Consider the following 23,791-nt stretch of genomic DNA (forward strand, 5'->3'; position numbering starts at 1 on the left):
TGTGAGGAGGGCTCCACAGCCCAAAAATCAGCTGAATATTGTCTGAAGTCAATGGGTGAATATGTTTTTAGTAGGCTTAGGGAAGCACAGCTTAGGCTATGAAACTCCCAATATGTTCCAGAGAGTGGAGTTTTGATGGTGTACACCTTCACCAAGTAAAGGACTTTTCAGCAAACCCTGATTTACAAATGAGTCCAAACATTAAGTTTTCCACCGGGTGATGTGTTTACATTAGTTTATTTACACTGCTTAGCCAGCATGGCCCATGTCCACTAACATTATCACCAAGGAACATCCCGAAATGTCACACTTAATCTTAACCTCACTCACGAAGCAAATGGTGCATGTTCATTTTAAGTTCAAAAAGTGTAAGAACGTTTAACACTTGTTTATATTTTTTAAAATGGTCACAAACAAAGCAGACACAAATGGGGAAAATAAAAAGAGACAATTGTTTCCTCTTACTCGGAGCTGTCAATAGATAGAGGTTTTAGGCAACAGCTACAGTGTCTGTGGCAGACTGTTTCTTTTTTTATTTACTTACTTTTTGCAGTGGCTGCATTATGTAGAAATCAGAAGGGTTTTCACCATAATGGTACGAATAATGCCGGCTTTCAATGAAGCGAAACCCACATCGAAAACGGCATATTTGAAGAGCAAATCTTCATTTTAGAGAACTTTTGATGGACTTAGTTTTTGGTGAACTTGTAACGGTGTGTTGCAATTTCTCTGGCTTGCACTTATTTTGTGCAAAACCAACAGTGATCCCACCCACCAATGTTTTCTTGGAACACCTTGTGTTCTGCTACTGATGTAGGTGTTTGATTGATTTTTGGGGGGCCCACACTGTGCATGACTGACAACTAACACTGCACATAAACCCAGAGCGCATCACCAGAGTTCAGATCTAAATGCTGTCAGAAACCTGATGTTTACAGACGAACTATATCCTATCTGACAGAGCCAGATGTGCAAATCTGGGTGAGACGTATCACAAAAGTAAAAAAGGAAGTTCTACAGAGTAATGTCTTGGATATATTGAAAACAAGTCACTTTTCAAACAATAAAAAAAAAAAAAAAGTCAATTGTGGTAATGTGACAGATTTTTCCCTCCATCAAGCTGGAGCTAGCCTGGACACTTCAGCTCTAAATAACATTGAAACTGATAACTTAATCAATATAGACTCTTAACATCAGAGGTCTGTCCCTCAATGTAATAAAATGAAAAGATGAAGAACATGGTGTTGCATTTTCATCGTATCACCCATATCCGCGGTGTGCTTTGCAACATCACACACACACACACACATGCACGCACACGCACACACACACACACACACACACAAGATGGATTATTTAAGACACACAATTCAGCATATTTTGGAGCCGGCGTCCCGCGAGGACGTAAAAGTCAGAATATATGAGCTTTCACAGCATTAGCTTCTGCCTTTTTGTTTGTGATCTGCCACTTCAATTCTCTATACCACCCCTGAAGTGGTCTTTTGAGAGGAAAAGTAAATCAGAACCAGCACTTCTGTGTGTTTTCAGAAACCGTTATATTCCATGGGAGCCGTAGCGTCAACTTTTCTCTTTAACTTTAGATTGCTTTGCAACTTACTGGAGCCTGGACGAAAACAAGCTCTTTTACAGGCCGAATCCAAAGCCCAGACGATCAAAAGTCGGTGCTCAATATGGCTTTGTGGCTTCGTGAAACAGAGGAGAGCGGTGCAGTTTTTTTTAAATTAAATGCTGATCTAAGTTAGGTACAAGATGAAACCTTTTTTTTTTTTTTTTAAACTGTTACATGAGATGTCAGATCGTCACACTAATGCAAGATTTTATTTCTCTGCTGCTTAGAGTGAGTGGGAAGAAAGAAAGCAAACTGTTTTACTAATGCGTTTCTCTGACAGTCGGGCATCATCGCTTTAAAGAAATGTAACTCAGTCGTCCCCCAGGAGCTTGTGCGAGCTATCACTCAAATCAGGAGCTGAAAAGCTACAGCAGTACAGCAATAATCTGATTTCACACATGCTAATCTCCGCGAGGACAACAGAAGCACTAGGAATCTGGGTTTTTTACGTACCTGGCATGTTTATAGGCGATAATATCAGCAGCAGTGGTGTCTTTCTTTTTCACCCTTAAATGCGATGCCCCGTAAATGACGGAAGTAAAACAACAGCTGTTGGCTTTGTAAACAAGCCAACCTCCGTACGGTTATTTATACATCTGTACATCTTTCCGTTCCCTCGCTTTATCACTCTTTCAGCCCCAAACGACCCTCTCCATCTCACTTGAGCAGACAACCACCCTTTCCGAGGTCCCACCCTCCAGCTTTTATCTTCCCTCAATCTTCCACTTCTCCTCATAGCCATCTCACCCCCTGCCCCCCTTCTGCCCTCCTGCTTAAAGTCTCAGAGATCTGACCCAGTTAAGGGATGTTGCACGGCTCTGGCGGAGGGACTGTGTCTTGCGTGTGGCCCTGTGTGCAGGTTTAATACGACCGAGGTCTGGAAGCAAGTCTGGTATCACTGGCTGCCTGACTCTCCCCTAATTAGACTTGTTAGCCACCTCTTGGCTAATGACGTCTAAATTGCTTGCAGATTTCTTGTGTATCTTCGGTCTCTTCTCGATCTCGATGTCCCCCTCTCTTTCTCTCTCCGTCTTTCGCGCATAGACACTCTGATTGTGTCTGTTCATCAGACTACCTATGTGTGTCTTGCTGTATTCTACATCCTTTTGACTGCACCTGTTCTCCCCAGTCACCTTGACTTTGTTTTGGGCGTCCTTGGCTTCCTTCTGTGCAGCGCTCTCACAAGCTTCCAAAGCCTTTATGTCTTCCCGTCTTTGAAAGGCATATTTCCTTTGTGTTACAGTTTTTTTCACTGTCAGTTTTTGTCTGAACCGTCTCTAGACGGAGTTGTCAGAACTGTTTCATGGGCCGTTCTTGGTACAGTTTACACGTAAAATCTGAGTACATTTTATTGTTCTTTCAGTATTCTTTGTGTTTAATTAGACTAAAATTAAAGCTTTTTATCATTTTTGTAACAGAACTTGCCAGGTTTAAAAATGAGCTGAAAGCAACACAGAACTATGGCGTATATCAGAGGTCCACCACAGGAGGTTTCAGATGCAACCCTGATCCAACACACCTGAATCAAATGAATAGCTCGATAGCAGGCCTTCGCCAAATGTGGGTGGCGTGCTGAAAAGGTAACTCAATAATGTGATTCAGCTGTGTTGGACCAGGTACGTATGTAAACCTGCAGGACAGTCGATATCCAGGACTAGAGTTGAAAACCCCAACTGGAAAACACTCTCATCAAAATCATAATACAGAGAAAGGAAATATGGATTATAATTAGCTTTAGTGCAGCAGCCAGTTGCAAAAAGAAAAATCAGGAATCAAAAAACATCTTTTGCTAAAAGCTCAAAAGAACATGAACCTATAATTTCAAAATATAAACATTGCTCCGACTTTCATGTTATTTCTAGTCAGGTATTCAGATGCTTATGTGACTGATGGCAAATTCAAAACGTCCAGTGTCTGAACATGGCAGGATTGTTGGGCTGCACAAGCAAGATGAAAATGAAAGCCTTCCCTAAAACCCTTCATGCAAACTAATGACCAAGCACCCAAAGAGCAAGGCTGAGAGACCTGAAGGAGTATTGGAGACTGGCTATTTCATTTAACATGCATTCAAATGAGGGCCGAAGAGTTGCATCTTGTATAAACATGACAAATAAAACTTTTGTATGTAGTAGTTTATGCTCATATTGGTGAGCATAATGTCTCACGTGCTGGTCAGGTCTGATATTTTGGTTTTTTTGTCAACGGTTTCATTCGTGGCAGCAGCTTCTGATCTTTCTTTTAGCCATCTTCTACCTGTATCCTGAACTTCTGTGCTGAACAGAACTGAGATTCACAAATGAAAGGTAGATGGCACGGTGTGCAGATGGTGTGTTTTCATACGTTTCGATGTAACGTCGGCTCACGATGTGATGTTGCAGCCTCTCTGGTCTGGTTCAGTCTGGTCTGGTTATCCAGAGGCACTGAAAGCTTTGTCCGTCACATTTGGTAAGAACGGACTGTGTAATTTTTCACCTCTTAAGTCATTTCCGAACTCACCAGTGTCCCTATTTTAATGATTCGCACTCACACTATATTTCACAATGTGGGAAATCTGAATGGTTCATTTCTTTTTCTTCTGGTAGCAGAGCGAATGAACGGTAATTTAGATGTTTTGAAGGTTAGGGTAATTTTAACAAAATCAACAGCATTTTTGTTTTTGATTAACCTGGCAAAATCAAATGTGAAGGATAAACTGTCTAAAAAAATTTAGAAGAGACTAAAAAAAAAAAAAAGCTGAGGTTGCAAAGTGAAAATGAATGGAAGAAACAGCAATCCAAATGCTTACATGCTGTTATTTTGTAAAATTATTGGACGGGACAGTTTATTTTCAAAAAACTTTTATTTGATTTAATAATCTGAAGATATTGTATGAGTTTATGAGGTAGGAATTCATAAGTTTGTTACTTCTTCCTACTCCTTTTCAAGCATGTTAAGATGATGGCTGTACAAAAATATGTGCCTTTTGCACTCCTGGTTCATGTGTGTGATATTATATTTCTATCATGTTCAAAGTAAATGTATAAATAAATAAAACTCATGTTTGGATTAACCTATAATCTGCATGAATGTCATTTTGGGTCTTGATAATTTGTATGAACCTTTCTTTTTTTCCTTCATTGGATGATAATAGCCCGACCCCACTGAGGGACAAGGGTGTAAAGAAAATGGATGGATGGATGAATCATAATACAACATACTGCTTTTTTAAAAAAAATTTTTATTTACAAGTTATGACAAATTATAAATAGAGACTTAAATAACCATGTAAGCATCTGACCACACCTGTAAAGATAACAGGAAAAAGTCCAAACATTGCTTGAGATTTCTTTTGAATTGCACAACAATCAGGTATAACATTATGACCACTGACAGGTGAAGTGAAAAAGAGACTTTATCTCTTTATCATGGCCCCTCTTAGTGAGTGGAATTTATTGGGCAGCGATAAACACTCTGTGTTCTCACGGTTCAAGTGGCCTTGCTTTTAAAATGTATAGATTTTTCTCTTTTACGTATTCTCTGCTCTAGTGGCCTTTATATAGCAGCTACCAGACAGGAAAGTGGGTTATAAGAAAGGAGTGTGAAGTGTAGCAACAGTTATCTGGCCAGGACTCGAACCTGTCGAGGGCTAGAGCCGCCACACGCGTGTCATGCTTTATCCCTGCGCCACCGCAACACCCAAATTTATGGATTAGAGTGAGTTTTATTGGGATGTGGAGATGACTGGATGAGCTTGTCTGTAAAGCCGCAGCTCCTCTGGGGTATTCCTGATCTGGGGTTAATATCTTTTAAAAAATTTTCCAAGGAGCTAAATGGGGAGAGCTGGAGGCAGTCAAGTTTTGTGGATGCATGTGGGTAACAAAGGCTGACCCATGTAACAGACAAGCTACTGTAGATGAACTTACTAAAGACATGAATTCTTGTTCTGATAGACAGGTGTCAAAATGCTTAGTTCTTTGCATTTCTCAGCACATACGGGTGCAGAGCTGTAGACTACTTGAGCGCATGCTGACCCCTGGAAGCTCAGACAGCAACAATATATACGCCTGTTGTAGAGAGTTTATTTTTTTCTTTCTTCATCTGCTGGAGTAGACGGTTTTACCACAACACAGTCAAAGGCTTTAATACAGAACACTGCAGGAGAATCCTCCTGCCAGCACCCATTATAAACTACAGTGACTCTAAAGAAAGTCTGACTGATTGAGTTTCAACAACATTCAGCTCCACTTCAAGATTCATAAAGTAAGTTTGAGTAGAACTGAACTGAACAATGTTCCCGGCAAATAAGCAAGTGATTAAGGAACAGCTTAAGGAGTTGAACTAGTTTAAGGAGTTGACAAACTCGCCCGTTCCCAATCCCATTAGCCGTTTTTGAAAATCACTGGACAAATAGGTCTGATCCATGTAGAACATGAAATATTTGCTGCAAACATGTTGCCAGATGCCACGACAGACTTTCAGAAGTCTAGTGGTGCCCACACAATTTGCTTTACTCCACAATTTACTTTACTGAGTTCTGTTGGCAGCAAAGGGGGAGCCAATACATCCTTGGACAGGTAGTCATATTATTATATAGAATAACAATATGAACTGCCCTGTTGCTAAAAAAAAAAAAAGTGCTTTATAAATAAAAATTGTATTTTAAAAAAAGTGCATTTTAGCTTCCAATGTTCCCTGGATACACATTGTTGCTGTTTTGAACTGGAGAAAAACACATTCTTCATCACAGAGTCTAAGGAATTATTGTCGTGTTCACACACATATTGTTTTTTTTGGGATGTTTGAATATTCGCCTGCCCTCAGTGCTGTGTGAATGACGAATGAGAGTTGAATATGGAACATGGTGTCCTCTGAGTCAGGCATCAAACATGCCTTATGTCCTTTGGTATCTTGTGTTGAACGGCATAAGCTGCCTGTCAGAGGAAAGGAAGCCAGTTAAAATTAGCCTTTCTTTTTTCAAAACGACGATTAGAGTTGCATGTCATGTTCTGACAGCCCACTGGCTTTCTTATAAGAAATTAAGCAGGAAGTAAACAAACTGCGCGAGCTCTCCACGAATCTATAAGTTCGGGTCAAGGGGAGAGCTATCAAGGAAAGTTGATTAGATACCCCTGTTCATCATTTGTCACCAGGCGGGAGGACCAACCTGCTGTTTCTTCTATCAGAATCCTAATTGCTGTATAATTACCTAACGGCTCGTATCATCCTGCAGGGCGGGCCCACAGACAAAAGCTGGGATGGAGTTTATTCACCGGCTGCCGGGGAAAACCGCCAATGGTGCTTCATAATCATGATTTATTAACACTCTCTGGGTTGTGTCGGTTCTATTTGCTGTAGTGTAACACAACAGATTGGAAATGTTAATATTTGTTGTGGAACAAGCAGATTGCGATCTCGGCCGAGCTCCGGCGCTGTGGGGTGGATGAAGTCAAACATATGTCCCTTAGATTCAAAAGAGCGACGCACGATCAAATGCACATGTACAGTGCTGATTTTAGGATGGGCTAGATATGCCTCTGCACAGCATGTACGCCGTAGTAATTGCACATAACCCATCCATAAAATTGGGCATAGGCCATAATTCACAAATCCAAGAGTGGGTTTTGGAGAGGGGGAAGAGATGATTGTATAGATAGAACAGAGACACTCAATTTTCTCTGCAGCGTACCCTGCATGCGAGTGCTCATTAATCACTTAAACAAATGAAACACGTGACGTTCCCAGCACACTGCTGGATATTGAGTGCCAGGATGCAGCGTCACAGCTTCTCTGTTTAAGCCAATAACATGGTTCTTTGGTTGAGTGTCTATGGTCTGCGACACCGTTTTTGTTCTCCGTGATCCTGCTGCATTGAATTTAAGATTACATTTAAGGAACTATTTTCGGAATGCAGTTCCCATTCGCAGGGATCTTGACTCCACGTCTTTTATAAGTTGGAGAGCGTAAACGGCTTTGTGCAGCCGACTGAGTATCTCTTTTCAAGTTTGAAGACGTCCAAATTATCCTTCATTCTGACGACTTCTTGGGCTCGTTGTGTAAAGTTTTCCTTGTCTAAACTAATTGCGTCAAGAGAAAGGTCAGAACCTTTTCAGATCAGCAATCTTTGACAGTGTGACTGCAAGCCACGACAGGCAGACGGAGTGCGTGCATTGTTTATCTGGCTGTTTATTTTTGTGCGAAATAGAGCGCTGGTTGAGAGGAGATAAGTAAAGCGTGGCGAATGGGATCAGCAATAGAAATTACATGGGGAGATTCAATGCAGACTGACTACATCTGTCTGTTTTTCTGCTCTTTCTCGCTTCATTTTACCCTCACTGTCGCTCCTCATATCCCACACTGATGCAGCCTTGGCATCTTAAGGGCTAAGCCTTGAACAAACACGGCCCACCAGAGAGATTAAAGGCTGAATAAACTGGTGCCAGAGCCAGCTTCACTGTGCATGAACTCTTCTGACTCAAGTTTGTCCCCAAGACTTTTTAGACTAATGAGCTTTGAGGACTTGAGATGGCATTTCAGCAGCGTTTCGAGAGTTGCTCGCACTCGTTTTCCCCGTTTTGCTCCAAATAGTTCCTTTTTGTTGGAAAGCACTGCCTCTGAATGTTTCATATTTCAGCTGAACATTCAAATATGTATGCCGATGAACAAGTAGGCCGTTGTTTACAAGCGTCACTGTGTAAGACATGTTGTGTGATGGCCTTTACAACCTAGACTTGAATATATGTTTGCAATAGGAGCCTCCAGTGATCCATTTTCCTCTGCAAAGCCAGGATAAACTAAGGAGGACTTCGGTGTTCTGACTTCTGCTGACATATTGCAGTGGGTGTGACATTTAGCTATGCAAAATAACTCAACATTATTCAAAAATTTGGCCTTGCGCAAATGTCAGAGACCAAAAACAACCACGTGCTGTTATGCAATAGAAGAAACAACAAAAATACCTGTTTTTTTACTTGCTTCAGAAGCATCAGAGCAGATATTTAGGTACCATAGTCTGAACACAAATATCTGTGAATGTCTGAATCCAAATTTTAAGGATAAGGATGTTTAAGAATGGAATCAGAACATTGGATTTATGTTAGTGCAATATATCTCTATAAGGATTAACCCCACAGGGAAATTAGATGTTATTGAAACAGTTACCTAAGTTTCTTTGGGCTTTATAAAAGGCAAGAAAGAACTTAGTTTTTACGGCTGATTCATCCCATTCTTAACCACTAGAAACCAATGGAGATTAGGTTTCCAGCTAACAGCTATTAAGAACAAAGTTTAGACCAAAGTGAATTTCTAAAAATTAACAGCAACTTCCATAGCAAAAGGGTCAAAGCAGTTCATACAAAACATTTTTTTTTAATCCTGGTATGGATAAGAAGCTCTTTGGTTTTTAAATGGATTAGGTTTCACTGCGCACCCCAATCTAATGTGAAAATAATCCGCAAATGTAACAGAAGTTAAAATAGATCACATATGTGTGAAAAGCTATGATGTTTTTGATATTCAAGTTGCTTTAACAGAACAAAGATCTGATTTATTTATTTATTTTTTTTTTTTTGCCTACCTCTGATTGCTTAGTCAAAAACTAATCTCCACATTGAAGCCATGGAAAGATTCATCTGCAGCAAGTAAGATACTAGCAACTTATAACCTCTTAACAGATCCTCCATTTAGAGAGTTTAGCCTTGAAGTGACACTGATTAAGTTGATTCTCCACAATTAACTAATTAATAGTTATGTGAGGGCTGATAATTTCTCTTCATGCCTCCGAGTTTAATTCTAGTGGAAATGAAACTGAAAACGAGGCGTCAGAGAAAACAAACGTGTGATGCTCTGAAGACTCCAGTGTCGTTTTGGAGAAATTTGTTGCTAAATCCAGAAAGATCACAAAGAATAAAACTGCACTCTGTAGCTACTAAGTGACATGTTAAACGTTTTAGACTCCCATGCTTGTAGTTAAGTTGAAGAATGCATCAGAATTATTAAACGCAGTCTGCGTATCTGCGACTTGTTTGAACAGCATCATGAGGGAGTTACCGTTTAATTAGACCAAAATGCATCATTTACAACGCCCTCCTTTAAGAACTAGCTGACCCAGAGATTTAGCGAGACAACATGAGCTACAGCCACCGCTGCCAGCTCTCCCCTGCCTGATACCCGGGGGCCTTGACTGTAATAATTTGGCCGACAGCCTCTATACACAAAACAGGAATTGATGCATTTATTTTCCACAGTCACACTATGACAAAACAGATTTCCCCTGTCATCTGTATTTCACACATTATGTATCGGCTTGAACAAAACATACTGCCCTATGTGTTTTTTTTGTTTGTTTTTTTGTTTTGTTTTTTTGGCTAGGTTATTTTTTTCAGCAGCCTCCCCCCCTGTTCTCCTCAGCAGTCCGTTTAGAGCTCAATGAGGAGCCGCATGTGCAATCGCAGAATATTTGTGTTAAATCTGACAGCAGCAGTGCCGTGAAACAGTTCAGCAGCAGATTAAACCCGGCCTTTTGCCCTTGAGCCTCCAGGGAGGCATGCCAAATTTCCTTTTTCTGCATCTCTTTTTCTGATTTATTTCCTCCTTTCCTTCATTAAAACAGCCTGTTCCCATGCATCGGTAAATAGATTTTATTGGCCTGCAGCTTTTTTTACTGTTTATGGAGGGATACAGAAGATGAGAGCTGGAATAGCTTATAGTTTACAGCTTACAGTCCGTGGTGCCATTTTCTTACATGATACTGCAAAGGAAATGGAGGGAAAAAGTAATCATATTTACAACTCTTTTTTTTCCCCTTCCTTTTTTTTATTTCTTCTAAGCATTCGTGTCATTGGGGCAAAATGGGGAAAAAAAATGCGTAAATCATTCTCATGACTCAACGTCGTCAGGCGTTGCTTTGAACCCATATGACGCGTTTATCAAAAGCCCCACATGATGCCTATTTTTCCCTGAACAACCTCCCAAGATGGTGCAGAGTGACGTGCGCCGATTTGTTTCAGAAAATACATCTGACAATTTTAGAGGAAAACCAAAAGATGAGACCTGTGATCCTCTCTTAAACAAAAGCACATTTCTCCTTCTTCCTCTCCCCTCACTCTACTTCCTCTGTCTGGTGTTAAAGCCATTATAAGCCATCGCAAACACTGATAACGGCTATCTTTTGAGAAGTCACTTATGGCTCTTTGAGTGAGAGAAAAACTGAATGATCGTCTAGCATGAACCAACCCAGGGAGCTGAGAGATATGCTGAGTCTGTGTGTCTTTGCCTGTTTGTATCGCTGGAGGCATAGCCGAAATCATTTTTACAGGGTACACAGCAGCGCCACGATGTATACTCTCTGCCCCAGTAACAATTTCTTCTCAAATGTCAAATAAAACTGTTAAACAACAAATTGTCCAAAGCTCCACTTTGAAAGACGAGAAGAAAGTCCTACTGCTAGAAATCAAAACAGTAATCACATACTTTTGTAAGGGAGGTGGTATTGTGAAGCTAATATCATTTAAAAATGCACTCTAAAAGTCCAGAAGATTGATAATGTATTGTACCCCACGACTGAAGACAGAAGTATACACATACTGCATATTTCTCGCAGTAGTTCGCTGTAAATTTGACCCATTCCTCCTGACAGAAAGGGTTCAACTGGTCTGCAGGCCATCTTGTTTGTACAGACCTTATCAGCTCTGCCCCAAATTTTTTTTTATTGATCTGAGTTTTGTGATAGAAACTCCAAAAATATTGACCCTGTTGACCGTAAGCCACATAGCAACTCAATGGCCTGCTTGCTAAGAGTCATTGTCCATTCGAAAGTCCCATTTAGCCATGAGCTTCAACTTCCTGGTTGCCGTCGCAACATGTGGCTCCGATATTTGCTGACACTCATTTTCCCCATCATGTGATCTATCCTACAGCAAAACAGCCCCATAACATGATCTTACCACTTCTGTACTTCACAATTGGAATGGAATGGTGTTTACTCAAGTTTACTAGGAGTTTGTCCTGTTGCAAGTCGAACCCCCTGCTTCGTCTGTCTCGGTGTGTCCTTAGGCGAAGTTCTCAACCCACCTTGCCTGCTGGTGGTGATCAGAGGGCCCGAGGCACAGCAGCCTCGATTCTGTTAGACCGCCCCAGGGCAGCTGTGGCTACGATGTAGCAACTTACCGCCATCAGTGGGAATGACTGAATGTAGCGTAACTCGCTTTGAAGTCCTCTGGACTTGATAAAGTGCTGTGCAAGTAGAGGGCATTTATTATTGAGCATTTACCCATTGCTAGCTGGGGGTAATGACAATGGTCATTATGGTCTGACACTTGAGCTTTAGTTTCATCAGACCTCATCTCATGTCTCTAAAAGTTAGTCTTTTTCCAGCTGTAAAGGAGTTATCACTATCTTACCAGGCAGTAGCATCATTTTTTTTATTATTATTAATTCTACCTGACATAAAACAGGATGAGTTTAGGCTGATTTAAAGTCAGACAATGACAATAAAAAAATGTGTATCTCTTGCTATAGAGCGTATGTAAACTTTCAGTTTTGCTTTTATATGCGACTGACCCTGTATGTGCTCTAGTATAGCTTTATGTCTTGTCTAAAGCCATCACTCAGTCTCGCATTCTAGTGTATCCTCTTGTAAGACACTTAATTAATGAAATGGGTGTGGATTTATGTAGCCAGAGCTCAACAGGGGGAAGGTGTGCAGGTAAGAAAGAGGCTATGTGGGAAGAAAAGGAAGCTCTTTGGAAGTGTGATCTGTATGTGAAGATGGCTCCTGAGCAAAACTTCAGCTCGCTTGTTTCCTACGCGGAAATATCGTTTTCCCCATCACAGAATGGATGAGCGGAGTTCAGGCAGAGGAGCAGAGCGCGCTCACGTGCGGCTGAAACGGAAAGAGCACAAGACAGGAGAGGGGGCGCGAGGAGAATACCGGGATTCATAATGTGAGGATTCATAATGTGAGGATTCATAATGTGGTGCTTCCGAAGGGAGATTCAAAGAAATCCCAATTCATTAGCACTAAATGAATGCTCATTGATTCATTAATAAAATTATTCTTCGGAGACATTACGAAAGGAAGGCGGTTTGCATGGCGATGGGGAAATACAGCGCGAGGAGGCATCCGGCAATTCAGCGACATTTTGTGATGCATGGCGTTAGCTTTTCCGAGGAGCCTGTGGAATGATAATGGCATCGAGGAGGCCCTCGGTGGCTCTGCTGCCTCATATCGCACTCAGTCATCTTCACACACAGTAAAGTCAGCACATTTCTGCTGCCATTAAATTTACTATGGCTCATTGGGGATTGACAGTGCACGCCACCACTGTCATTGTATGCCTTATGAAATTCAAGAAAGACTCACTTTCTTTGTGCTGGGAACAATCGTTATTGCTAAATACCGGCTTCAAAGTGCTGGCATTTTACGCTTGAATGTTATTTATTATGCAGCTCACCTCATCAAAAGACTAATAATTTCTAGCCAGAAGCCGGGCACTTGAAGAGGCGAACGGATAATTGTTGGTCCCTCCGTCGTAGATGTGGGATCATTTTTAGCTTTTCAGGCATTATTCCGTCTTAAACGTTTGACTTTTAATTTAGCTCCGTGTAGCGACAGCAGCGACCTCAAACAAGAGAAGAGAGTTTCAACGGTGACGTGAGCTGACTTGAAAATCCACAGCAAAGAGCGTCTCACCTATGCACACAGTGGGCAACGGGGGGTAATGATGAGAAACTTTAATGAGACCCCAGTTAAGTCACACAGCTACAGATTATTTGCAATGCACCGCAATCTTATTGGCACATTCTTTAGAGAATCAAAACTCAATTACTGCTATCAATGTGTGGCAAAGTCATTTGACAGGTTATTAAATTTTAGAGCTCATTCCAGCTATTTTATGTCCTCTGCTTTCAAACATTTTGTGTGTGCAAACAGAATGAAATGATGCTTTCGCTACAGCAGCTCGCCGTCCCTCCCAAGCAAATGTTTGTGACCGACCAACACGAAGCAGTTCGCACAGAAGTTATTGTAAGCAGAAGAAAATCGACACAAGTTTCCAAACATTTTCCCAAACAAAAATCTGGACAGATGCATTTTGGATTAATCCGCTCTGATACCACTAAATCCTTTGGGAGATTACCGGCTTTACACAACTAAGGACTGAAATTTCTTTCAGTTTTTCCTGTGCAAAATAGCTCAACGTCAATCACGTTGAATGGAAGATTAATAATTTTGTCACAGATTTTCAATTGCGTTTACTGCAGGTACGGACAATGAATGCGTCAGTCTAATGCACAAAGTCACAGTAAATTAGGTGAAATACAGCAGAACGTCTTGCAAAGTGTTGCACTTTTGTAGCCACTTGAATCTAGCAGTCTGCAGCAGCAACATGCAGGCATCATGCAGTCTGTTGCAATAAATCACCCATTTGTAGAAATGTTATACCTGTGATTCACTCAATTAATATGCAAAATATGCAAATGGATATTTGTCAGGTGAAATGAACTGTTCTTTTTTTCTAGTGATTCAGAACAGTCTTGACAAAAGTTCAAGACTGTGCTGTCCTGAGTGATGAGCCACCTTGCCCACATTAAAATCTGTCTCTGATTGTTATGTAACATATGGTTAAAAAGTTCAAGAGCTATAAATACCTTGCAAAACATTATATTAATATAAATGGTAACCTTAGAAATAAGTTTTTACAGCTTGCAGAAAAGTAGTCTCTTTCTTGTCATAGCGAATCTTTACTGCTTCAACTCAACTAGGTCATTACCCACAGTTGGCTTTAAGCGCGTTTGTGGGCCTGATTAGGGGCTCGGATGCTGGGCCACTGTGGGTCACCGAACAGCCACAGAAGTTTGCACAGCCCGACCATCCGGCGCATCTTTCTACACTACACTCGCATCGAATCGCTGCTGTGGATATCCTGGCAGGTCTGCGTCATGCTGTATCACTCAGCGGCTGGTGTAGCTTAATAGATTTAAAATGTAGCAGGTCGACAGGAAAAAAAAAATCGCTCTGTAAATTGAATAGGATGCATCTGGGGCTTCGATGTGTATGCAAGTGTAAATCAACACATGTTGTACATTTAAAGTCGTTTATAGCTGAAAGCTGATTTTTTTTTCTTCTTTTTTTTCTACTGAATTTCAAAACAACAGTTTGTTCTTTGGACATCATAGAATTGGTAATCTCCCCCCTCATGGTGGGGGAATTGCTTTGCTTCTTGAAGGTCTTTCGGACTGCATTTGGCTCACATATTTCCCAAAGCAATTATAGTCGGGGTGAATTTAGTTGTCTTCTGCTCTCCATGGTGTGCTGTAGGGAATGATTTATTTATTTATTTTCCTTTTTCTAAAGCAGAATATGGACTGTACTGTTTGCTTTTTTGGCCAGAGACACAGCGCCCTCTGCTGGCATGGAGAGGGGGACTAAAAAAAACATTTTCTGGTAATTTATGAGCAGGTGTTCCTGTGTGATACAAACGTGCAACTCCTCTTTGTGTTACAGGGGTGTGCGAGTGCTTGGATTTCACCGGTGGGACGACCTGTGAGCGCTGCCTGGATGGTTACTATGGCAACGCTTTGATTGGCACTCGTGGTGATTGTCAGGCCTGCCCCTGCCCGGGCCTCAGCAGCTGCGCCCAGATTGCAGAGACCGGACAGGTGGTCTGCACCAGCTGCCCTGCAGGACAGACAGGTGACAGGAGATTCCTGCAATTTAAGATGATGCGCACGGACAGTCGACAAAGTAAACAAGGAGCTTGGTGACAAGATTCAAACCACGTCTCCACAAATCGGCTTGTTGCCGAGAAGACTGTCATTTTTTAAGTCGGTTCATTTGCTTTTCCCGTCACCGCAGAGGGCCACCTGTGATTCAGGCACATTTAATCAGCGGATTTAATTTAATTAGAACATAGTCTAATGTTACACGAAAATGACCTCCAGCGCTGCCATCAAAGTCCCTCTCTCACCTCCTTTGCCTCTCGTTGTGCGTGTGCAGGCGTGCGCTGTCAGATATGTGAAGATGGCTACTACGGCGACCCCCTGGGAACGTCGGGGACGGCTCGCCCCTGCGCAAGGTGCACCTGCAACGGAAATGTGGATGTCAACGCCGTGGGAGTCTGTGACCACTTCACCGGGCGATGCCTGAAGTGCCTCGGGCACACAGAGGGCGACCAGTGCCAGCGCTGCAAGCAGGGTTTTTATGGCGACGCCCTGAACCAAACGGCCAGACAGAAGTGCAGACGTGAGTCACTAAGAAAACATTTTAAAAAATGATTTCTTTTAATTATTTAATATGTGAAGAGTTTTTCTTTTTTTTTAACAGAAGAGTGCCAATTACAAGTTTACACACACTTATCATATATAAAATTATTAATTTGCCTTTCGAATCCCTTCTTTTCTTAGAATTGACTTCAAATTTTAAGATAATTTAGAAAACAAATGTGAAATAGAATAGATGTGAAAATAGCAGGTGTACTCCAATGCACACAGGATCAAAATCATATGCATACTCTCAAAAACATACATCCCCCTGCAGGAATTTATGAAAAACGAGCCCTTAGAAAACTGCTGAAGCTTGGTCATTCCAGAAATATGGTATCAGTTATTCCAAAACTTGCTTGGTTGAGATCATTAGATTGATGGAACATCCGACTACATTCAAAGTTTGGACTTAGGCAAACGCATCAATCCTTGTCTTGACTTCTCCAGAAAAGATTAAACTTTTTTATGTGGAAAAATTTCAGTCATGCTTGGAGCAGTTTGGAGCAGGGAGTTCTTTCTTAGTTGACACCGACTCAGTATGTTGTGATGCTAAACTTACAATGAACAATGGACAGCGTGGACAATCACGCTGATGTTCCAGGATCTCAGGCGTAAGCTTTAGTAGTTCCCGATTTGTTTTGCAACAGCATATCCTGTAGGAATGCGTGATATGCATCGGCACTAACATCTAAATCGGCCAATATTAGTCGTATTTAATACAAGAGTGTCAGTTTGATCAATTCAACTGGGCCAATATTACCAACTAATATTTCTTTCCATCTTTCTGCAAATTTTTTTTTCTGGGGAAGGATGTTGGTCACAAGGTGTTTGTTTGATCATGTGACAGTGATAGTGATGCAGCACAGGATTATGGGGAAGAGAGCAGAGAACCAGTGGTGAAGTCAGCAGGTCGGTTGTTTTTTTTTCAAAGTGTTGAAAGGGCAGTAAAACATAAATAAAATAGACATAAATAGGCAATATTAATATTGGATATTGCCCCAAATTTTCATCTCAGTGCATACCTTTCTAAAGGTTGACTCTGTGCCTTATAACCAACCCGTTTAAACAAGCTATGTGGTTTTAATTGTACAATTGGTCAAATATTCAACTTTGTTTGTGGCTATAAAGAACAAGTAGTTTCCCTGCAACTTGACAAAATACATTTATACATATATTTTTTGTGTTATGTGTGTATAGTTCTGACTTTGAGTGGTTCAGAGAAAAATCCGCAAACCGTTTCATACTGCCCTTGCAAAAATACCTGAAATCCTGTCCATGTTGCAGATTTATGGTAAATGAACTTACAACTATCCACAGGGATGCACAAAGTTACAACTGTGAGTGTGCCTGGTGTAGAACCGTGAGAGATATCAAAGTCCTCACAAACTCAGTTTCTAAATGTTTTAAAGAAAACTGAGAAGAATTTTGTCATAAATTAAGACTTTTGAACATGTCTGTTAGCTGATTTTTTTTACCCCACAACTCCTCAAGAAAAAGAAGTTCCCATCACACTGCATTAGAAGGTTTATAAAGTTTTACTTCTTATATAATCAGTGGTGCTGGGATTCAGGTATTTCTCTCGACAGGAATGCAGGAATATCTATTTGAAGCGTTCACTTTGGGTGTATGGGTGTGGGTGCACACTTTTTTTTTTTCCAGGTTACAAAAAAGGCAAAAGTTTCAAATGAGATGAGCAAATGGCTCAGAGTTGGATCACTTAAAAAAAAAAGTCCTTGAATTGTTAAAAGGTAAAAAAGAGAAAATCAGTGACTGAACTTTAAATAAAGTTACAAAGGCAGGAAACGACCCAAAGTGCCACAGTAGAGGTGTTCATTCTTCCACTTTCATATTCCTTTTTCCTATTTTTCTCCTACCTGTAATCCCCAGTTGAATTTATCCGGCAGAACAATGTTGCAGAGGGATGCTTGAATTTCCATGCTCCTGTCTGTCATTTTATCTAATTCTCCCTCCAGCACTCAAATCAGATAAAACTAATAACTTATCCCATACGAAAATGAGACGCACGCAGATTTAAGCTGTCAACAATATAACATTATCTTTACGTTAACAATTAAAATGCTTTATTTGTTCTTCCCCAGCATGTCGCTGCAGCGCTGCGGGAACCTCGGGGCCTGTCGACGAATGCCACCCCGCGACAGGAAATTGCCGTTGCCTCGCTCATGTGACCGGGCGAGATTGCAGCCACTGTGAAGTCGGCTTCTTCGACCTTCAGCCTGGCATTGGATGCGAAAGGTAAATGGATTCCCACCGCATCTGAGAGAAGGTCTGTATGAGAGATTATGCACTGAGCCCGCCATTGAGATATCGTCCTGCCTTCACCAGGTGTAAATGTAACCCGGTCGGCTCGCTGTCGATGGCCTGCCATCCAGCCACGGGGGAGTGCTTGTGTCGCGCGGGAGTGGAGGGGACCCTGTGCGGCTCCTGCCGTGTGGGCTTTTTTGGATTCTCCTCACAAGGCTGCAGAGGTACGCTACCTTACATCAGGCACTGCAGCTGCCCCCTATGCCCTTGTCTAATATGTTCAATACAGATCACACTTGAAAGCTTTCTCTAACTCGTAAATTGTTTACCCTCGCCTCCCGACTCCCCTTCTCATCTAAACCCGCTTCGTCCAGCCTGTAACTGTGACCCGATGGGCTCCACTTCCATGCAGTGTCGCGGCGATGGCACCTGCCAGTGTCGCCGCGGCTTCGTGGGTCACAAGTGCGACAAATGTGAGCTGAATTATTTCTATGACCGAGCCACTCACCAGTGTGAGGAGTGTCCGGTTTGCTACGGCCTCGTCAAAGAACATGTGAGTATCTGTAGTTGAAGGATCCTTTCTGTGCTGATCACTCTGCTGAAGGAATGTAGTGAATTTCAAATGCGGTTTTAATGGAAAGGGTTCAGATCCAGGCCTGGGTTCTGTCTGCATGGCGCTTACATGTTCTGCCAGAGTTTCTGTGCAGGTTCTCTCCATGTACTCTGACTTCTTCCCACAGGTTGAAAACATGACTGTTAGGTTCATTAGCGTAACTGTTTTCAGTGACTTTTCACTTTTTCACATGCAACAAATAGCATGTGCTCTTTATTTTAACTTCATGTGAGCTCTGTAAAGTTGTGGAATCTCCATGCAACAGAACATATTCAGTATCTATTTAGTTTATATTTATTTTAATAAAGCATTTTGTTGGTGCATAGTTGTTTATATTGACTTTCCAGATATTTTCATATACATTGGGGCATATTTAGCTACTGTTCTGCTGTAACAAGTGAATTTCCCCACTGTGGGATTAAAAAAAGGCTTGGCATTACCAAATTCTACTGTAAATTACCTGATTTCTCTCCCCGTGCCGTGCATGTTTGTTTGCTTCATCTATCTCCATTTTTCCTAATGTCTCATTTTGGGTTTTCGATTTTGTCTTAAACACTTGGTTGCCGCACTGATGTATATAAATAGGTTTCACACTTACATGGCGTTTCTTGCCTTCTTGCTTTCACGAGGTGCAATTCTTCCCTCTAAATATCACATTCCCCCGGAGCACGCCGCCTTTGCAGACCTTCCTGACAGCCGTGTGGCTCCTTTGTATTTTGGAGATTGCAGCTATACAGTGGATGTGCAATGAAATAGAAAGGGGACATTTGCCCTAATGATCTCCTGCGCTCCTTTCTGTCCCTTTGGATCTGTTGCATTCCGCGTTCGGTGCTCCAGGATTTCCCTTCTGAGGAGAATCCAATACCTCTTGACATGTTCTGCCTTTATTTCCTGCGCTTATTCTTTCCCCCCTTGCAGAAGTGGCTGGACGTCCTCGACGGACCAGCATCGTTCCTGTGCGAATGCATGCGGTGGCTTCCACAGTGTTAGCAATTCAGTGAACATCCCAACCCTTGTCTTCTTTGAACTCTTGCAATTACTCTTCCTGTCCTCTAACATCCCACCCCCCTCCCACCGGTCGCCCTCTTATCTTGGTGCTGACTTTTTTTTTTCTTTTTTCCCCCCTTTGGATAAAACATAAAACGCAGAAATAGAGTAACATCTCGGCCTTGCAAAATCCTTCGTACCCCGAGAACATTTTCATTTCTTGTCAAAAACCAACAACCGTGTTTTAAGAGTTTCATATTAGGTCATCGCAAACTAGTGATTAGAATCGTTAAATAATCAATGCTTTGAGGAGCAATGATTCGCTGTAATATGTTAGATCAATATGCTTTGATCTAACATATCGTGCTGTAGTTCAGGCCATATGTTCGAGATCGATGTCAAGCTAATATCAACCTCTCAAAGGGTTTCCATCAAGTTTCCTACGTTTCCGCTCTATCAATCCACTCATCAGCCCTAACTCTCAGTAAACCATCCACGCTGCCACCACCATGCTTCACCATAATGATGGTGTTCTGTATTAGATGGACTGTCAGCAACATGTGGCGTCTCGCTGTGGGTCAAATACTTCAGTTTTGGTCTGTTTTCTATGTATTTGCCGTGACCCCTGCGTGACTTTTCACAAACATCAACCGGGAGTTCTTATGAGCTTTCTTTCAACGCTTTCCTTCGTATTTATTGAAAAGATGATCAAACCCAGAAAATAAGAGTTATCTAGAGCCAAGAGTCAAATCTGAAGACTCTTTTTTTTTTTTTTTGGCAGACACTTTGGTTACTAACTAGCAGAAAGCACAGCCAGTAATCAAATAGGTCTTGTGGGGAACTTAAGGCACACCTTCCCCCTTAAAAAGACGTGCAATCACACAAACGTTTAATAAACCTGTGACTGTTTAACTGCCAGGACCAATCACGTCCCTTTCATTTCACTTTCAGACCTGATTTTTATTCTCTCAAAGTCTAATCTACTTATCTCTCGCAATGCTTTCCTCCTCTGCCTATGGCACACAGAACAGCGAGAGGATCCAGATAGGAAGACGCTTTTCCATCCCTTATCGTGTTGTTGATATTCATTTATTCATTGCTTTTGTTGAAATACTACATTTTCATGTGTTGGTGTACTAAGAATTGAAGACACATCTCAATCTTTGCATCTGAATAAATGAATACAGATATTTTAGAGCCACATTATTTTAATTTTCACGCCTTTTTTCTTTTTTAAACAAAAAAGCCTGCTTTCCCTCCGATTCTTTTAAAATCATGATGTTGTTACAGGCCGAAAAGCTTCAGACTCGTCTTCGGGATTTGGACAAGCTGCTGGCTCACTTTGATTGCCGAGGCAGATTTGGGAAGCGCCACCACCCACTGAAGTACGCCACGACGGGGCTTTACGAAGGGGAGCACCAGAGGGAAGATACTTTTCCCAACGCACTGGAGGATTTTCTGGCCTTCCAAGGTACAACAGCAAGAAAGCAAGAGATAATTTCTCGCTTCTTTTGATGCCCCCCTCACCGTCTCTCTTTCTCTCTCTATCCTCCTTCTCACCCTCTTTTGTCCATCACTTCTCGAGACACATGAAGGCATTCGCCTTGTGAAACACGACTCTAGCCTGTTCCCCTTTGTGCCTGATGCGGCGCATTCCTGCTCGGGAGACGATAACCATACGAGCGCGAAGGCAGTCGGGGAGCGAGGCCGAGACGTCTGATGACGTGACGCCACCCCCGGCTTTCCGCCGCGCATCCCCCCCCCCCCCCCTCGCCACGCCGCAACGGCGTTGCACACGAGGCACAACAAAGCGATTAAATCAGGAAGCAGGCAACAATACCCGACCTCTCCCAATTACTTTAGCACAATGCTGATATATCCTCATTATCTTTCGAGGGGAACAAGGCTTACAGGCTCAGCTGCACAGGCCAAATGGAGACAAAGCATAACAATATAAAACAAGGCACCATGTGACTAACTTAATCCCTATTGATATGACAGAACGTGCATCTCTAATCCCTAGTTTATAATGATTATAGTTGCAATCCTGATAACAGTTGTTGAACAAATCCTAACGCCCACGCCACACATTCCAGCCATGCTCTTTAAGACGCTGGGTGGCCTGATAGTAATATAATGAGCATGTGGGAGCCACGGGCTCTATGTGGGCACCAAAACAACCCATGCTGGGACACACACTTATTTAGTTTCAATTCATAAGACAAAGATAGAATGAAGCAACAACCGACACATATTGTACTGATTGGACTCACCCCCTAATTACTTGCTTTAACAGCCAGCCAGATTATCCTCATAAACTACAAAGCGAGTGTGACAGAGGTGTTGGAATTTGGACAGACTCCCACATGCTTCCCCCCCCCGTCTCCTCTCTAGCGGATAGGCAGGAAGGATGAGAGTCCTTGCACGAATTACCCCGATAAATGAGAGTTTAGAGAGCAAGATAGTTGCAAGCTACACAGAGTACGGGAAGAATAACATTCTCTGTGAAATAATCCATGAAAGACTTAATGCGGTTTTTATTTGCTTTGTTCTTCCAGAGGCACGGGAGGCCTTCATAAAACAATTTTCCTTGCTGGAAGCTTCAGCAGGCGCACTTTCAGCTCAGCTCCACGGCATTACATTCGCTTTGAACTGCAGCATCAGCATGACAGAGGAGGAAGTTGAGGACGAGGGGAAGGATGGGAGGAAGGATGAGGGAAGCACAGGAGCGTGTCGAACCTTCACCAAAATCCTGCTGATGATCAAGGCCTCCGGGGATCAGCTGAAGCAGGCAACGCTGGACCTGGACAATGTGGTGGGTGACACACATGCCCAGTATCAGCAATTTGTAATGCTGAGGAAACAGCTGCGTCACCATGGGTGGAGTATATAGACGTAACTATTGACTTGCTGCCCCACCCTTCCACTCTGTTGTCGTAAATAGCATTTATTCATAAAAGTCCCGTTTAAAAGAGTTAATGCTTGTATTGAATTGCTTGCATTTAGTTTCTAGGGAAAATTGACAACACTGGGGGCTGAGATCTGATGTGAAGCTTTAATAATTCATGCATGAAAAGGCTAAACTAAAACAATTCATGATCTATCTCTGCACTATTAACACTGGGATGAATGGAAATCATCCGGGTCAGTTCACCCATTTGCTGAGTCATACCCCCACTTCCTGCTCACATCTGGTGCTAATCTACATCCATGTTGTGTTAACCATTTTGCACCTATGTACTAGATGCTTGTGATGTTGGTTATGGAAGGTTTTTTATTATTATTATTTTTTTTTTTTTTAAATAAATTATGGGAATAACCTGAAAAATACTAATTCTCATTTAATTAAATGTATCCATATACCTCATTGACATTAAAATGTTATGGTCTTCTTGGCACATTTCCTTAAAACAGATCATTAGTAGATATTAGATAATTACTTTTAATGTGTTGCCAAAGCAGCTGCTAAAGAACAAATTAGACGGTCTATAAGAAATCTCCTTCAGCAGATTGCAGGTCAAAAATTTGGTCTTTTTGTGAGCTACAAAAAGACCAAAACTGCAAAAGTATAAATTGGTGAAAAAGCAAAACAAAGAGTGTGCAAAGAGAAAACAAACTAAGAAAAAAATAGAGAGGCTACCTTTTAGCACTGGCAAAGACCAAAGATTGGATTATCTTACTCGGGTAAGGTTTTCCTTTTTTTTTTTTTTTTTTTTAGCAAAAACTAAAAGGATGCATTGGTCTCTATATATAAAAAAATACATGTATATGTACATGGTGCCAGATTTAAGTGAAAATGTCTGAAGTTCTATCGTTATTCCACACAAAGCCGGGACTCCTCCGTCCTATTACAGGTGTATTGACAGTTTCTAAAGGCTGCATTGCCCTCAGTTGTATCCAAAGCACGATCAGGCAGACCGAAATTGAGTGTGGCATCAGAAAATCAATACATCAAGCTTTGTTCACTGAGAGAAAAGCAACTTCATCAATTTTTAAAACATAAAAAAAAAAATGCTGGAATACAAACAGCAAAATAAAAAAAAATAAAAAAAGTCCCGTCA

General features: G+C 41.6%; 1 protein-coding gene across 1 annotated transcript in view; it reads left to right on the forward strand.

Annotated features, from left to right (window-relative positions):
- lamc3 (laminin, gamma 3) overlaps positions 1-23,791 on the forward strand; it is a 142,011-nt gene that overhangs the window by 102,455 nt on the left and 15,765 nt on the right. Inside the window, exons 13-19 of the mRNA XM_088010845.1 lie at positions 15,111-15,299; positions 15,603-15,848; positions 17,968-18,121; positions 18,212-18,354; positions 18,505-18,683; positions 21,021-21,201; positions 22,289-22,545. Coding sequence (XP_087866971.1) covers positions 15,111-15,299; positions 15,603-15,848; positions 17,968-18,121; positions 18,212-18,354; positions 18,505-18,683; positions 21,021-21,201; positions 22,289-22,545 — 1,349 coding nt within the window. The remainder of the gene's footprint in view (positions 1-15,110; positions 15,300-15,602; positions 15,849-17,967; positions 18,122-18,211; positions 18,355-18,504; positions 18,684-21,020; positions 21,202-22,288; positions 22,546-23,791) is intronic.

This window comes from Poecilia mexicana, unplaced genomic scaffold, assembly GCF_051168715.1.
Source record: "Poecilia mexicana isolate PSO_F unplaced genomic scaffold, ASM5116871v1 scaffold_12, whole genome shotgun sequence".
Lineage (NCBI taxonomy): Eukaryota > Metazoa > Chordata > Actinopteri > Cyprinodontiformes > Poeciliidae > Poecilia > Poecilia mexicana.